We start from the raw sequence: 16,949 nt of genomic DNA, 5'->3' as shown, positions 1-16,949 counted from the left end.
TTAACTGTACTTGAATCTATTTAAGGCCCAGACGAGGATGTTTTCACCAACTCTGTAGCAATAATTTAAATATATTTACGAATTTGTGCTTGTTTTCTGTCGCCAGTTTCAAAAACACTCAAGTATGTCAACACATTATAGGGCAAATTAACTCTCTAGAATCTCGTCTTTTGACTCCTTTTTTCTGGAGCAAATGCTTTTAAAGCCGTCCACGATTCTGACTATGTAATCTATGTACAATAGGAGTATCACAGCTCCGTATTCTCCGACTGTATACTTTTCTCTTTTATTTCCGTTAACAATCAGTCTAATGTCAATCGCGACGTAGAGGGCAATTGCGGATCCCGCGAGCGCCGAAATTGCGTATTCCCAGTGCCTGTAGGCTAAGAGTATTCCTACTATGCCGTATCCCAAAATCAGCAATGCAACAACGAATCCGATACCGTACACACCTAAGACGAGTTAAGTCAAAGTTTCCAATTTAGTAACTATTTGGGCCACAGATAACTATTAAGTTTTACTTACTCGTAAACGCCACTTTCTTCTGGAATGTAAAGAATATCGCCACTATGAACACCATATCGACGACGAAATGGGATAGAATCAGTTCCGCGGTTATTAGAACCGAGTTCAAGCAGGTGATGGCAAGTATGATCAAAATCAACCCAATCGGAACAGACACCCAGCGCACCGTTCTGTTTTTGACAATTTCCCGCTTTGCCGCCACCACTATTCCGAATATGAATATGATTCCAATTGCCACTACTCCCAGGTACCAGTTTTTCTCGAAGAAAACTCTCGATTCGAGCATGAACAGGAACGTGCTTCCGACCAGCGAAATGATTGCTTCAATAATGAAAATGAAGAGGACTTTCCTGACGAATACGTTCTTGACCCCTGCTGGCGTTTGCTCGCTCAGTACGTAACTGTGATCCACGGAATCTACGTTACAATTGTGACATTAGTGCTGCTTGTGACTATTTAGCCCATTTTATGATTACTTATCAGTGATGTGTATTCGTTTAACTGTCGTTTTAACTACCTATATGGTTAAAGTACCCGACCACTGTCTGTTACAATAACTGCTAAAGTATTTATTAGTTACTCATTTCTTCATCGTATTCACCGTGAATTTCTTGAATTTCGTTTACCACTTCAGCTACCCTTGAAACTTCACTTTTGGTCTCACTGGCCTTACTTTTAACCTCCATACTATGTTCCGAGTCTCTTTTCTCTACGAGTGTTTCCTCCTTTACTTCTTTGTTCTCTTCACTCACAGTTTCTTCACTAATAGATCTATTTAATTCTTCGCTTATTGATTTGCTTAAATTATCTCGGCATGTTGTATTGACGTTGACTCGTCCGTCCACTTCTGACGAATCCATTTTTGTGTTTCTCTACCAAATGTTTTTAACTGTGTGTTTTTTATACTATTAGTCCATAATTTAATAAAATAACTTTAACAATTTTATTTTTTCAAAATTATTTCAACTCTTTACTTTTTATTGTCGGAATCTCATTATTAACTTCGAGACAAGACGCCTGTACTTGACTCCTTTTTTTTTACTGTCACCCACACTCAGATATATTAATTCCGAACTCATTCGCAGCTTATATACTCAAATGTGCGTTCACACAATCTCCAATTATCGATAAATTTACGGAATCTTTGTCTCGGCTACCTACACGTCCCTCATTATTTTCTTCTATGGTTATACATTCACGCACTATACTCTTACTCACGTATATGCATTCTTAACGTATTTAAATTACTACTATACACTGCTTGACGCTGAGACTATTCTGAGGATGTCCATGAACAGCGTGATGATGTCAGAGTAGAGGATGATTGAGGCCAGGCAGTAGTCGTCGACTGTGAACTGGTACTTCCTCTTTCCTCCCATGATCATCTGGATGTCTATTAAGATGTAGATTGAGACTATGACGCATCCGATTGCCGAGATCACCAGGTACAGTATCTTCGTCATGAAGAAGAAGCTGATGAGCACGAATACGAAGAATACCACACCAACGATGATCATGTAGCTCAGCCAGCCTAAATTGGCAATTAGTCATAATTATGTTTGGTAGTTATTACTTATAAAATGTCTGGTGTCATTGTAAAGGTAATATATGGTATGAAAAGTTAATTTCAATGCCAATGTGAAGGTTGTTATGAACATCTAGTTTATTCTAACAGTAGCATAAGCGTTACACAACTAACGATAACTACTGTCGCGATAAAACGTACTTGTGAAATCGTATTTGGTCTGGAGTGCCAGCAGTCCTAAAAGTCCCACCACCAGCGTCGTGACGCCGGCTGCTATTGCAATCTCTATCGACTGGAAGTGGCAGCAGAATGTCGTTAGCATCAGGGCCATGCAGGGGGTCATCAGCATCAGCGCCACTGTCGAGGACGTCTTAGTCCTCACGAGGTCTGGCTTGCAGCTGATAACCAGTGAAGCGATAAAGAAGGCAATTGCCCCTGCGTATCCCAGATAGGGCACCCTTATAAAGAACTCCCTTACTGGAGTCACGAAGTAGGCAAATAGCATAAATCCGAAAGAGAACTACATATTAGTATCAGTACCAGAGTTTATGTGACTAAAACTATCTATATCTACTCATTATCCTTATGACAGTTCACAGAATAATTCTTTTATAAACTAGACTACATAAGGTTTCGTCAACGTTTACGTGTTTAGCATAGCTAGTAACGGCCAAATGACTTGTAAGCCAGCGTTCTCAATACTATAACAGGAGTGTGACTTACCAGTAGTTGGAGAAACACGATGAGGAACACCTTTCTCACGAAGCCGTGTCTCACATACATCGGCGTGGTTTCAGATAGTCTGTAGTGGTCTCCCATTTCATCTACAATAATTCATGATAAGTGCTGAGTTGAAAACCAGTGTCGCAGATACATTTACGTATCTACCGATCTGGTAATTGCCACGGTGAACAATGTGCACAAAAACCATATAAATGTATCTTCAGATATTAAAATATATCTGAGTTAATTGCTATATATTCTTATTCGTAGCTGCTCTTTTATCTACTCAGTTTCCACTTACTTTTTTCTGGATCATAGTATCCGGCCGTTCCGGCCTCGTCCTGGATGTACGATGCCATATTTAAAATCCAATTATTGAAAATAAATTATGATGTTGTTCAATCTTTAAAATACTTCCCTTTTAAGTGGTGAAAAAAATATTCTGAATTTGCAATTGGCACGATTTGGCATTCTGTTTGTTACTTGGGCCCCATAGAATGTCGGTCCTTACTACTGCCAATAACAATTATTTAAATTTTTTGCTTTATTTATACTTAATTCTTCGTTTTTCTCAATTTTGGCAAAGATTTACTATCTAAAATTTCCAACATTTAATATTTTTGAAAATTCCACCTCTGTTTTTTCTACACATTTATCCACTTTTTATTTTACTTATATCCCTATTTACTCCTATACCTTTTTATAAAGTTTAGTGTTTATTTATTTGCACATTACTTTTTATCTTTTTAAATTAGGAATCCTTTTATTTGTTTACTTTTTTTATTCTACTCCGCTCAATTTATCCTATTATACACTTATTCCACTTACACATTGTACAACTTTCCCATTGTACCCGTGTTTACACCCTGTATTTATCCACAAATAAAATGAACAACAAAACAAAAAATTAACTGTGGCGATTTACATAATTTTATCTCAAATTTGACTAATTTGTGGTCTCCTTTAGAAATGAACCAGTCTCAGTATGTCCATGAACACTGTTATGATATCTGTAAACAGCGACATTGACGCAAACATGTACTCATCGACTGTGAATTGCAACACGTGGTTTCCTCCTATGATCATCTGCACATCCACGATGATCCAGATTGAGAAGATAACAGAGCCCAGTGCTGAGAAGGCAATGTACTTTGCTCTTATTCTCATCAACCCGCATATTCCAACGGCCATTATGAACTGCAACGAAGCGAAAGCCAATAAAACTGTCCATTCTGCATAATCATGTTAAATACATAGAAGTTTTAATAGTTATGCAAAAACCAAAGTCGTGAAAAACGAACTTGTGAAATCGTATTTGGTCTGGAATGAAAAGGCAATGAGGCCTGCGACGAGGACCGCGGATATTCCCAGTGCTATTCCTATCTCCTTTGAGCTGAAGGCGCAGCAGTAGCCTGTGAGCATGATGCTCACCAGCGGCGTGAAGTACAAAATACAAATCGCTGAGACTGTTGGATTTCGCGTCAGCCCTGGCACACATCCGATTATTACCACGGAAATGACGTATAGAAGTGTGACAGAGTACGAGAAGAGTGGGTATCTCACGAAAAAATTCTTTACCGGCTTAATGTTGTAGCAAATCAACACGAGACCGAAAGCGAACTGAACACAAGTGTTAAACATCAATTGTAGGCACATTATCTTATATATAACATGGCACGATAACATACTGAACACAATACAGATTTATCTGTCTACACACTCTTGAATAGCACTTACTAGTATTTGACATAGAACAATGGTGAACACTTTTCTGATAAAGTTGTGCCTAATGTAGGTGGGCGTGTTCTCGGACAATCCATCGTAATCAACGATTTCTGAACATATTAATTAGAATAATACTTCAATCTATCAGGTTATAAGTCAATGAATATGCCATAAAATAGATTTATTATCCCATAAAAATACATTTTAAAGTTTATCTAGCTAATTAAACGTATAAATCATCAAATTCATTATGTTAAGACTTCTATAACACTCAACTGCCTAATTCTGTGGTAAATCCTACCTTTCTGATTTTCTGGATCACAAAACTCGCATTTGGAGCCACATTCACAGGCTTGCAGGTTAGCGTCCGTAGCAACCTCTGCCATTTTACCTACGCGCCTGAGACAAACAAACTAAAACAAAAAATTAAAACGATTCTAAAATTATTGAGGTGAATGGATGAAAATCGCCTAGGAAGGCACAACACTGCATACTTGCCCCATTGGTATCTTCATTACTCCTCTTCGGCAGTTTGTACGTGCCCGTTGATGTTCTTCTGTTTTGTGAATCTACACACAAGTCTCATGCTCACATCTCTGCGCCTTTTGTCTTCCAATGTTGTTTTTACGCCATCTTCCTGCTACCATTCCCCTCTTTGCTGCTCCTTTATCGTACACACACTTCTCTTCCTGGTTACATTTGCATACACATCAGTGTGTATTCACCTCTTGATGTTTATCACGTCTAGCTTTACAACGTGGAGCTTCGTCTTCAGCATTCCCTTCAGACTTGGATTCGTCCTTCCCAGGTCTCCGTTTACGAACTCCTTTATGTACAATCCTGAATATATATGATTTTAGTCTTTTCTCTTCGTCTTCCTTCCTTCTACCTACTTCATCTTCGCTTACCTGCTTGCGTTTCTATGTACATTAGCATTACTCTCGGGTGTATCAGGTCCAACTTGAGGTCGTAGATTACTTTGCTTCTCACATCCTGCGCTCTTCTGTGCGATATTCTTATCGGGTTGTTTTGCTTTATTGTCATTGGGTACTCGTAATTCTCCACTTCCTTCACCTTATCGTAGGAGAGTTTTTCTTCTGAGAATATTAGACAGTTGTAGCTTTTGCTGTTGAGTTCGCTTTGGTTTTGTATTTGTTTCCTCACGTTTTTATTGTTAAACGTCATTCCCGTGCACTTAAATACAACGGCGCAGTCGTGACTTGGTACCTCTTCTGTTTTTACGAAGTAGTTTTTCAACAGTTTATTTCCAATGTTTTCAGCAACAGCTATACTGCCTGTATTGCCACCGATTCCCATGCTGTTACCACTATCATCACCAACGGGCACTATTCTGGCATCACCACCAATTGCCGTACTATGTTCTCCAATACCGCTGGCGCCCGTGCCACTATCTGTATCACTATCTGCTAGCATACTGGCTTCATCGCCCACTACACCAACAGTATCCAACGTGTCACACGCGTCGTAATATGCACCTGGATCAGCTGTTAAAAGTTGCAGGGAGTGTATTATTATGAACAGATCCGCTCTTGTCTTGTATATTTCCATCAGTATCTTCCTTCCATTTCCCAGGTTCCTCACGTCGACATCTTCGCGTCCACATCCCACCAACTTACACTTCTTTCCTCGAGTTACCTTCAGTAGCGGCTCTCCTATCAGCTCCTCTACACTTAGAATATCCTACAGTATTGGTTACCGCTATTTGTAGTAACATTAGTATTAGAGTTATATAATTATATGTACTACCAATATTAATTATCATCCGTAATAAAATTATTAGTTACTATTTATACTAACAATAATATTACAGGTTATGGTATTATCTTATCAAACTAATAATAAACTATCATAAACCGTCTAATAGACATATAATTATACCCTGTCACCTAAAATCCATTCTGTTTGACTTATGCATCTCGAGAACTTGTTATAGTAACCTACATGTTACTGAAATAAACTGGTGATACGCAAATGATCTATACTGGCTTTCCGTAAGTACTTCAGATACCAGTTTATACATAAATATAACTGTATCCGTAGCTGTAAACTTGTACACTATTTATTATCGACTTACCCATAAATGATACTACATCTCTCGATATTGCAAACTTGCAGTTGACCTTATAGTCACTACCCTCAGCGTCACTGTTTTGTCCATTTAATGTTACCCGTACGTTTATCCTCAGTCTTATCAGCTGCTCTAACACCAATCTGTCCTTACACAGACTTTCAAAGTTTCCATACGCTCTTGGATTACTTTCTATGTACTTTAGTCTTTCTTTCAGGAAAAACTCCAACACCAGCTCCCTTATTCTCAATTCAGCTAGTTTTCTTAAATTAATATTTATTTTTTCATTCGACTCCTCTTCTTTCACACTGCCGTTTAACGTGACTCTAAGTGATACAACATCTGAATTACTGCTTGACTCTGTTTTATTCTTTAACTCATTTACACTACTTTCACTATTTCTAATTATATTTACTTCTACCAAATTGTTTTTAAAGTTATCGTAACTTTTCTCTGATGATAGATACACACTGATTACTCCAAAGTCGAACCCTTTGTATATTTTATCACTGTAACTGTTAATTGCCCTGTTACTGTGGTTTATGATGTTATTGATGTCAGAATAAACTCCTATCTTTTCCTTATCTACTTTAAAACAGCAATAAAACTCATATGGATCAAAATTATCCAGTTCCACCTCCTTTTCATAATTTGCAGTCACACTTACAAAATCTATGAATTCTATTTCCTTGAATAGCAATACTTCTCCGTTCAGTTTGCAACTTTTGCAAACAATACATATTTTACTTAAGTCTCTGCCATATTCTTCCCAGTTTAACAATTTTTCCACAACAATTTTATTTTCAATCTTGTTTACTATAATTTTATCTGCATTCTGGTCACCGGTCTCGCTATTTTCAACATTGTTTTTTATAGCACAAATCAGATTTTTAAAACAACTACTACAGGTATTTGAGAATAAATCATTCACACTACTCAGATATGCCTTTTCCATGGTATACTAACAATTAATTTACATATCTTTTCTATAATAGCTAAATTTTACATTACTTAAACACCATATTCACTTTATCATACAAATAACTCCGAATCTAATAAAACTTTTCCCCTTCTACTGTTAATATAATATATAAATATTCAATTTTAATATATATTATCTAATTAGGTAAATGTGTAAACAATTAATATCTCCAATTTATTTACACTTTACAACTATAGTATCATCACTAAATTATGCTAAAACACACATATAACAGTTTATTACTACATTATTCACATTTATCTATCTTTATTATGTGACTATATACAATTTTCTATCAATATTCCTATGGAATCTCCAATCAAGTTGTTCCCAACGACCAGACCAAATCTTAAACTTTTCATCTTTAAACTTGTGATTACGTTAATTATTTGTCGTATTCCAGTTGCACCTAATAATTGTATATTAGTATTAATTACTTCTTAAATCTATTAAACCAAAATTACTAGGTACCTAATGCATGGCCTATTGCAATTGTTCCACCCTGTAAATTCACTCTTGATAAATCAATTCCTTTTGAATTACATACTAAAATGGGAATTAACACGTTTTGATCCAGTATTTCAAATATATCCACGTTATTTTCCCTATATTCTTTCACACATTCCCCGATATCGCTTACAATACTATCAATGTCACCACTGGTGACACTGTTTGGGTCACTGCTACTGTTATAAACTCTACTTGAGTTATATATTGATCTTATTTTACATATTGGTGTTAGTTTATGCTTTTTTGTTATTTTGTTTGAACACATCAACAGTGATGCTGAACCGTCTGAGAATGTACTAATTTTTGAGTAATTTATTTTTTTCATGAACATTCTGTAAAGTTCATCCTCACTCATCTTTTTGTCAACCATTTTGTCTACATTTTAATATTGTGGATTCCATGGTGTGTATATAACTTTCTAATCACTGAAACTACTTAACCATTCTAAAACACACCGTTTTGGAGTGCTTTAATATTCACTGGAGCTATTTCATTTTGGATTACTCCCTGAGAATATGAACTTGCGATTTTTTCAAAGCTATCCTCTATGTATCTATTCGCTCTGCCTTCCATGTTATCAACTTCGAATTCCTAATTAAAAGTTAAGATAAATTTATTTTACGTCTAATTATATTATTTATTTGATACGAAGTTTGGATAGTCTCTTATTAATGGGTCAAACAATGTGTTGTTTCCAAATTTATAACCTTTGCTCCTTACATCACTAATTAATAATATTAACAGTAATTTTAATTTTATTAATTGTAAATATTCATAAACAATAGTAAAATTAGTAATTTATTCTCACTTAAGTATGTACGGTATGTGTGAACAGCTTTCAGTTCCGATTACAGTTAAAACTTGCGATTTTTCCGATTTAATTAAGTTCAAGCCCAAATCAACTGCTTTTAATCCACTTATACATAAATTGTTAACGTTATAGTTGTTACAATTGTTTAATCCTAAAATAATCAATATTATGGATTATATTACATAACTATTAGTTTTAAAAGCTCAAATTAAGAGGTTTGATAATGTTCACATTTAATTATTAATAAAATACCTATATTGGTAAGTATTTGCTTTAACAGAGATGGGCCCTGGCCATATGGAAACACTTGACTTAAAATCACGGAATCGATCAACTCTTTATTTATAAAACTGTTATTTATACACTTGGTTGCACTTTTTAACCCTTTGGAGTAATAATTAGCCTTAATTATTAAATAAAAACATACCTAGGTGTACTGGAGAAATTGATGACAATAGACCTAAAATGGGAGAAAAAGGCGTCCTAGCTAGACCAATAATATCAATCATAATATACACATTAGGAATCTTTATATTTGACTATTAAAAATTTGTAATATACTGAAAAATAAAGTTTAATGATTCCTGCCTTACATCATATACTGGTGATTAACATTAAAATGTGATTATTAACTTTGTATATTTATTATAAGCTTAAATGCTGTTTTGTTTTTGTATTATATTATCTTTTTAAGTTAAAATTTAGCTTTATCAACTCAAGATTCTTACACATATGGGTTGGATTTATTTGGATTATATCCAAGTGTACTATATAACGAAGAACAATAACATTTGGAAGGATGATTAAATGGATAGATATAAAAGCATATGTTATTATGAAACCTTTAGGAAGAATATTTTGCCCGTGAAAAACGTAAAATATCACGAAAGGGATAAAATTTATCTTTCACTGGGTTCGTTAGTATTTTTCAAAGATCCTTTTCAGTTAAAGAGAATTCAAGGTTATAGTAAAAGTAACAATGAAGCCAACGAGGATGAAATATCATTAAACTGTTCAATATATAAGAACGATAAGAGGATAACGAACGTAATAGAAGTTAAAATAAGGAACAATAAACTGAGGGAAGTATGTTACGGAAAGTATAAGCCTTCCACGCCAACGTGTCGTAATCATAAAAACAACAATTCGGGCCTTTTATCGAGCAGGAGAGGAGTCAAATTTAAAGTAGAAAGAAGCAGATTACTGGCGACGAAAAAAGGGAGAATAACGCTTAAAACGAATAAAGAAACGGAGAAATCAGATAAGGAATGTGTGAGGAGTAGAAGCAGTAAGTTAAGAGCACCAATTATCGTGAAAATCAACAGTGTGTTGGTGTTTAAGATAAGGAGACGGAGAAGTGGGCTGAGGAACAGATTGGATAACTCCACAGTTAGCATATCGCTGGACCTGTATGTTAACAGCAGTCATATATCAACGAATAGGAAGAAAATATTGGTGCCATCAAATGAGTATAATACGCCGAGGAAAAGTAGCAGTAGAATAGAGTATAATACAGGGTGCTTAGTTTTGTATAGTAAGGGAGAACATAGCGGTAGCAGTAAGGACCGGAGTAATAATTGTTGTAGCGGCATTGGAGAGTGCTGTTGCAATGTCGAAGAGAGGAAAGTATGCCAGAAGCACATAACTGATATTATTGACACGATCACAAGTTTAATAGGAAGTATTAGTGTTAGTACTAGTGCCAGAGGGGAGTTGAGCGGTAGCGGCACGAGAAGCATTGGCCGCAGCTGTATCAACAGCGCCGGATACAGGAGGTACATCCTGTACAGATACCTGCAAGTGCTGTACTATTTATTGTCCAGCGAAGTGGAAATATGCAAAGATGCAGGCGTACCCCTATCAATGCTAACATTCAGAACCGTGGAAAGCGGTAGTTCAGACGATAGTGGCAGTTACAACCATGACGCTCTATGCGGACGTGTGAATGAAATGCTGTTTAGATACAGCGGATTATTGGCAGTTGATAGCAGAGACTTGCTGTATATTGAGATACCAACAGAGTTTAAGGCGCTACAACTGCTGTTCAGATCATCACTATTAAGCATTAACATGAGAGGCTCAGGGGAGGCGGAAGAGCATAAAGTAAAGATATGCGGCAGATGGTACACCTATAAGGAAATCAACTCAATTGTGTATAAGTATTACAACCAACTGGCAAAATCGCCGAATTCAATATGCTTACTGCTAAGATTCACCGACTACTCTGATATCACCCAGTACGCGTTGCTGCAATCATATTTAGAAAAGCTAGATACTACCACTGGTAATACCAGCAGTAATGTTAGAACTACTGAGACTACAACTACGAGTATTAGCACGACGAATGCAGGCACTAGCACCAGTATTACCAGCAGTAATGTGATATTGGAGTTGATTTCATGCGATTTTGTTCACCTGGATGGTAGAACAAGAAGAAAAATCATATCAATTCTAATTAAAAATGTACACAAGGATCTGTTGAAGAGGTATTTCAGGCAGTTTCTGTACTTTCTAAAGTATGATATTGACGATGCATTTTTCAACCATGTAGTAAAAGTGATAGAAGGCGACGTAGAGTTATCATTGAAGATGTATTTCTTTCTGCTCTCATTCAGTAGCACTACTACAGCTACCAGTGGAACTACAGCTATCAGTGGAACTACAGCTACCGATGGCACTACTGCTGCAACATCCGAGGGCAGTTTGACCACTACCAGTGAGAACATTGTATATTTGGAATGCTTGAGTAAATATGTTAAACACCTGAAGAAAGTGGATGGTAAAGTGTTGAGTGTGATTAAGCTGGAACAGTCGTTTTTAAACATATTCATAAGAATAATCAACAGCATAAATGAGACTAGGAAAAAGTACACCCTGAGAAACCACTATCTACACGTGCTTTTGAGTCAGCTAACAGGCTCAAAATTGAGGAGGGGGAAATTTGAGTTGAGCATAGATAGGGAGAGAAAGTTGATACGACTGAGTCCACACGTGCCACTGATAACAGATGTAGACAGGGTAATAAGGGCAATTGACTACCGGAGATCATACATATACAAATCCTCAAACTACCCACTGATTCTACAGCTAAAAGTGGGAACGGGCGACGATGGCAACAGCACCGGCGGTGACGGCAGTGGTTGCGGTGCTGGCAAGGACACGGATCAAAGGATAATGCTTAAGATGAACTACGCGCGGAACGATGAACTCTGTTTGGAAGTGCTGAGTCTCTTTAAACACATATTAGGGAAGCACCACATACCAGTGCTGACGTACAAGATGATATCCGTGTACAAAAACCTTGGGTATATACAGCTGCTGCCTACCTTGAATGGAAACACCACCGGTGACTGTAACGACAAAGAGGGCAGTAACTGTGGTAAACGTAGCTTTGATAGCGCTGATGGTAGTACCACTGTTGGCAGTAATGATTGCGCTAATGGTGTCACTAGTGGTGGTATTGGCGTCATAGTCGGCTATGGTCACACTACAGGCATTAGCAATAACAACAGTAGTGGCAATAGTAGTAAGAATAGCAGTAGTAATAGTAGCAGTAAGAATAGCAGTAGTAATAGTAGCAGTAAGAACAGTAGTAATAGTAGTAGCAACAACAGTAGTGGGATTATTGATGTTAACACCAATGGTACTACCACTGGCAGTGGCGGAAAAATAGTTAGTCATGATCATAAAGATTGCGCTGATGATCGTGATGGAGATGGCTATTATGGCACTGATGGCAACGGCGGCACTAATAGTCATAGTGTTGCTGGCAGCAGTTCAGGCGCTTCTGGTGATGCTGACCGCGATGACGCTGCCAGTCCTAGTTTTAAGGAGAATTTTATCAACAGCTTCGCAGTCGTCAGCATCCTGAACTACCTGCTGGAGGTGGGCGACAGGCACTACGAAAACGTGATGCTTCAGAGAAACGGGGTCGTGACCAACTTCGACTTCAACTTCATCCTCGGAAACGACCCCAACATCCTCAAAAAGCCGCCTTTCAGGTTTTCCAGCGGGGACTTGGAGGTCCTCGAGAGGCTCGACGCGTACGGCGAGTTCGTAGAAAGGTTCACGCTCATATTCGGACTAATTCGGCGGAGGTACAAGTCGGTGCTAAATCTGCTCTACTCAAGCGGAGTTGACATAGGCGACGTGAACAGCGTAGAGGCGCGGTTCATGTTGGACTTAAGCCACGCGCAGCTGAGCGAGAGGCTGAGTGCGTTGATTCTGGAGTCGCGCAGTTCACACTACCCGCAGTTCATAGACAAGTGGCACCGGTTCACAAACTTGTTTAAATGAAGCTTCGGAGGAGCGAACTGGCAGCGCAGTCGCCAAGGCTAGGGTACAAAGGACAAGTATTAGAGAAAAGGGCACGGCTAGCTGGCCAACACACACAAGGGAATTGTGTACGCGGCCTGTGGGCATAAAGGAAGGAACTGCCGCAAACATTTAACACAAACACCCTTATACGGCCATATCTACTTAAATTTTGTATGTGTAAACGTATGTGTATAGTTAAATTTATACAGCGGTCTGAATTTTCCCCATGATCGGCACCGGCACTTAAAAAATTATCTAATTTGCGTCGTTCTGATGAAAAGATCATCCGTGTTCAAGGGAGTCCTGGTATACTTGCTGGTCTCCCTTCGGGAATCAGTGTGTTTCACGTCGGCTAAGTGGCCGGCGCCGGCAAACAAGATACCGATTGACCTCGACTTGAGCGCGAAGGAATCTACCTACAACTACATGTACTCAACGTCCGACAACTCAAACATATACATAGCGCTCAACAACGTTGTTTTCAAATCGATTCGCTACGAGGATAAGCTCATGTGGACCGCCGACAACCACACGGAGTACTCCACTCAGGTGATTTACTCGCCTGACTACTTCGTCACCCTGGTTCTGCTCGACGGGAACCTTAAGCACTTCAAGTTTGTGGGCGACTTGTTCTTCGAAGTAGGCCTGAACGAGCTCCCGACGGCCCTCAACGTGGACCTCAAGTACACGTCCTACGAGTACGAGTACGCTCCCATCAGCAACGGGCACATGTTCCAGGCGAAGAGCTACTACAGGTTCAGCTCAGTCAAGGCGGGCGAAAACGTGCTGTTTACTGCCAAGACTCCAGAGGAGTGCGCCTACGTCGTGTCGGTGACCGGCACCAATTTCATGACTCTGCTCCAGCTGAACGGAGAGATTAAGCAGTTCAAGCTGCTGAAGAACGGTTGGGTCAGTTACACGCCAAACGCAGAGCTGCCCAAGCTCTCTGAGGGCCTTCCTTCGCAGGATTATAGGCAGGAAAACCGTGAAAAGTTCATGGACGGCTGCAAAATGTACTTCTCTCAGACCTTCAAGGACTGCCCAAATTTGGCCATGGAAAACGCCAGGCTGAGGAGCGAGCTCCAGCACCTGGACGACGAACTGAGTACGCTGAAGCAGGACTACGACCAGTTCAGGTCTCGGGTGGCCTCGCTCGACAACTCGATAGAGAGGATGGCGGAGTCCATAATCCTCGTGTAAATATAAGTAACAGGAACCTATTACGGGTTTAAAAGTGACCTACGCTGTGAACACATTTGTAAATTAACTGATATTTCGGGCAGTGAAACGGATGCTGCCCCTGTCAATGTCGAGAGTGCCTTACACTAGGCATCTTGAACATGAACTATCCTCTTAATTACTGTGTTGACCATAAATATTGGCATGGAGATTCAATGTATTATATTTACATCAATGCCTTTATACTATGACTTCATTTATGCTGTGTAGTTTTTTATACTTTATTTAGCCTCCATTTTTATAAATGTTCACCTTTTTTCGGCCCTACACAGATTCCACTGATACACACATTTAGTTCATTTCCACAAATTAGGCTTAAAATACATGAAAAGACGCTACATCTTATTTTTTAAAATAAGTTTAAGACGTAATTTGTTATTATCAGCATTCCTAAATTCAATCTGTTATGATCAACACTCAGTTTTAAACCCCTCAGTTTCAGCTTAATATGGCGTTGACATATTAGTATTCCTTATGTACGTATAAATATAACACATTAAACGTCCCTTCTCAATTCTTCCTCCTTATATTTCAGGCTGTACCCTTCAGGCACATCAAACTTCCCCTTTGAACTATAATTGATGATTAGTATAGTCATAAAACTTGTAGAAGCATCAATTAATATCTTTTCTGTTACTTAACTAATCACACAATATGCTAAACTGATATTCGTATGGGTTAATTTCTTACTTGAATTGTTGAATAAACTCCTCAACTTGTCCCCGATACATTTGGAATGACGCGGTGTACATCAGGTTGTTCAACCTCGAGTTCAACAGCTGGACTATGTTGACCAGTATCTAATAAATGATAATAATTGGGTTAAATAGGTTACTTACGGAAGTAAAATTTGCGTTAATACTTGTCCATATAAACACTTAACTGAGCAAATAGGTAACTATGCAACTAACAAACTAAGTAACTACCCAAATAAGTAACCTGGTATTTGAGTGAATAAGTAACTACCCAAATAAGTAACCTGGTATTTGAGTGAATAAATAACTAACCAGCTACTGATATAACCAACAAAACAAACTAAGTAACTACCCAAACAAGTAAATATGTGCTTATATTTCCTCGTTACCTTCCTAAACTGTATTTGGTACGCCCCTAGCATGAAGTACGAGGTTGTGGTCAGCAGCGTTATCAGTATGTTTGGCACCACCGGCAGCAGCACGTTGTCCCAACTTGCGTTGACCACGTTCGAATAGAAACTCCATATGCTCCTGTAGTCCTTCCTGACGACGAAGAAGGCCAGGTGCAGCGTCAGGAACGACTTCAGCCTCTTGTTGTACTTTATGTCGCTGCTGCTGTTGCTTAACTCGTATCCGTATATTTTACACAGAGCTGCCACGTCAGCGCCAACACTGCCGTTGTTTGCGATATTGCTTGCGTCTGCGCTCGTGACGCTCCCTGGAGTCTGCGACTTACTCACGTAGAACCTCGGTATTGCGAAGATGCACTTCGCCGATATCAACTTTAGGTATATTGTGCTGAACGTCTGGTCCAGCTCCACCAACTTCTGCAGGATCCTCGAAAATGACCATGCCGACTTGTTGTTTATGTATATTTGGCACCCTTCTTCGCAGCAGTTCAGTATCCCCTCGATGATCTTAAACGCTATGAACAGCTTCATTTGCGGGAACTCGGTGAGCATCTGCGCCAACCTGTCGAATATCAGCTGTATTTGCTTCTCCGTGTTCGCCAGTCCGTTTAAACATGCTGTCACTCTCTTACTTATGTCTATTCTGTTCCTTTTCAACGTACTGTTTGCCTTAATTTCATTGTACTGTTTGTCGTATTCGTTGAAACTGTCTGTTATATCCTCATATATCTTTACTGTATTGTTTTTCGGCACGTAGTCTTGCTCATTAAACAACACATTCACACTACTTGACTCTACATTACTTGTTGCTGATCCGATTCCTCCTCTATTCTCCGCTTCTTCCTGTTCATTTTTTAATCTTTCCAGTTCCTTTTGTCTTTCCTCTTCCTCCTTTATTTTCTTTTCCCTTTCCAATTTTTCTTTAAGTTCTTTCTCTCTCAGTTCCCTTTCCGCTCTTTCCAGGTTCTCCAACTCCTCCAAGGCATCGTTTATAAGTCTGTTGTACACTTGTTTCGATTTTACGATATTGCTTTCTACTAAATCTTCAATGTTCTTCGTATCCGGGTATCCAGTCCTAAACTTACTAGAATCTTTACGGGTGTAACTGCTCTCTTCATGTTTTTTAACACTGCTACTCGACCGTCTATTTACATTTTCCAAATTTGCTCCTGCGTCATGTTTATTGATTGAGAGTAGGGAATCGGATTTTTTATAAGATACGTTTAAATCATACAAATATTTGTTAAATATCGAAACTGAACGCGATTCATTTTTTACAATGCTCAAGGGAACGTTCAACCTGGGATTTTCTTCGATATATGATTCGTCGAAATAGAATGTTACACCCCTCGTCTGGGTTCCCATCTCTCAACTAAATACAATAATATACATTTACAC

At 38.5% G+C, this 16,949-nt stretch overlaps 8 protein-coding genes across 8 annotated transcripts; 2 read left to right on the top strand and 6 right to left on the bottom strand.

The window, feature by feature from the left end:
- Positions 1–147: 147 nt before the first annotated feature.
- TOT_010000474 (conserved hypothetical protein) lies at positions 148–1,385 on the bottom strand (the record flags this gene model as incomplete). Its single annotated transcript, XM_009691015.1, has 3 exons — positions 148–452; positions 526–942; positions 1,106–1,385. The coding sequence occupies 3 exons, from the start codon at positions 1,383–1,385 to the stop codon at positions 148–150; spliced, it is 1,002 nt and encodes a 333-aa protein (XP_009689310.1).
- Positions 1,386–1,775: 390 nt separating this feature from the next.
- Positions 1,776–3,132, bottom strand: TOT_010000473 (conserved transmembrane protein; the record flags this gene model as incomplete). Its single annotated transcript, XM_009691014.1, has 4 exons — positions 1,776–2,056; positions 2,252–2,570; positions 2,774–2,874; positions 3,075–3,132. The coding sequence occupies 4 exons, from the start codon at positions 3,130–3,132 to the stop codon at positions 1,776–1,778; spliced, it is 759 nt and encodes a 252-aa protein (XP_009689309.1).
- A 604-nt stretch (positions 3,133–3,736) lies between these two features.
- TOT_010000472 (uncharacterized protein) lies at positions 3,737–4,884 on the bottom strand (the record flags this gene model as incomplete). The annotated part of the gene is made up of 4 exons (XM_009691013.1): positions 3,737–4,005; positions 4,075–4,393; positions 4,511–4,608; positions 4,800–4,884. 4 exons carry the CDS (start codon positions 4,882–4,884, stop codon positions 3,737–3,739), a joined length of 771 nt encoding a protein of 256 aa, XP_009689308.1.
- Positions 4,885–4,924: 40 nt separating this feature from the next.
- On the bottom strand, positions 4,925–7,542 carry TOT_010000471 (uncharacterized protein; the record flags this gene model as incomplete). The annotated part of the gene is given in 6 exon segments (XM_009691012.1): positions 4,925–5,067; positions 5,076–5,187; positions 5,224–5,418; positions 5,438–6,199; positions 6,398–6,456; positions 6,594–7,542. Coding segments are annotated over 6 exon segments (2,220 nt in total).
- A 981-nt stretch (positions 7,543–8,523) lies between these two features.
- TOT_010000470 (conserved hypothetical protein) lies at positions 8,524–9,399 on the bottom strand (the record flags this gene model as incomplete). The annotated part of the gene is made up of 4 exons (XM_009691011.1): positions 8,524–8,670; positions 8,932–9,041; positions 9,143–9,274; positions 9,318–9,399. The coding sequence occupies 4 exons, from the start codon at positions 9,397–9,399 to the stop codon at positions 8,524–8,526; spliced, it is 471 nt and encodes a 156-aa protein (XP_009689306.1).
- Positions 9,400–9,697: 298 nt separating this feature from the next.
- TOT_010001264 (uncharacterized protein) lies at positions 9,698–13,186 on the top strand (the record flags this gene model as incomplete). Its single annotated transcript, XM_009691010.1, has 5 exons — positions 9,698–10,011; positions 10,087–11,186; positions 11,241–11,481; positions 11,593–12,236; positions 12,672–13,186. 5 exons carry the CDS (start codon positions 9,698–9,700, stop codon positions 13,184–13,186), a joined length of 2,814 nt encoding a protein of 937 aa, XP_009689305.1.
- A 294-nt stretch (positions 13,187–13,480) lies between these two features.
- On the top strand, positions 13,481–14,407 carry TOT_010000468 (uncharacterized protein; the record flags this gene model as incomplete). The annotated part of the gene is made up of 1 exon (XM_009691009.1): positions 13,481–14,407. One exon carries the CDS (start codon positions 13,481–13,483, stop codon positions 14,405–14,407), a length of 927 nt encoding a protein of 308 aa, XP_009689304.1.
- Positions 14,408–14,942: 535 nt separating this feature from the next.
- TOT_010000467 (conserved hypothetical protein) lies at positions 14,943–16,916 on the bottom strand (the record flags this gene model as incomplete). The annotated part of the gene is made up of 3 exons (XM_009691008.1): positions 14,943–15,018; positions 15,137–15,246; positions 15,531–16,916. The coding sequence occupies 3 exons, from the start codon at positions 16,914–16,916 to the stop codon at positions 14,943–14,945; spliced, it is 1,572 nt and encodes a 523-aa protein (XP_009689303.1).
- Positions 16,917–16,949: the final 33 nt, after the last annotated feature.

This window comes from Theileria orientalis, chromosome 1, assembly GCF_000740895.1.
Source record: "Theileria orientalis strain Shintoku DNA, chromosome 1, complete genome".
In the NCBI taxonomy this organism is placed as follows: Eukaryota; Apicomplexa; class Aconoidasida; order Piroplasmida; family Theileriidae; genus Theileria; species Theileria orientalis.
The sequence above is the reverse complement of the archived record's forward strand: the minus strand, read 5'-3'. Positions and strand labels throughout refer to the sequence as shown.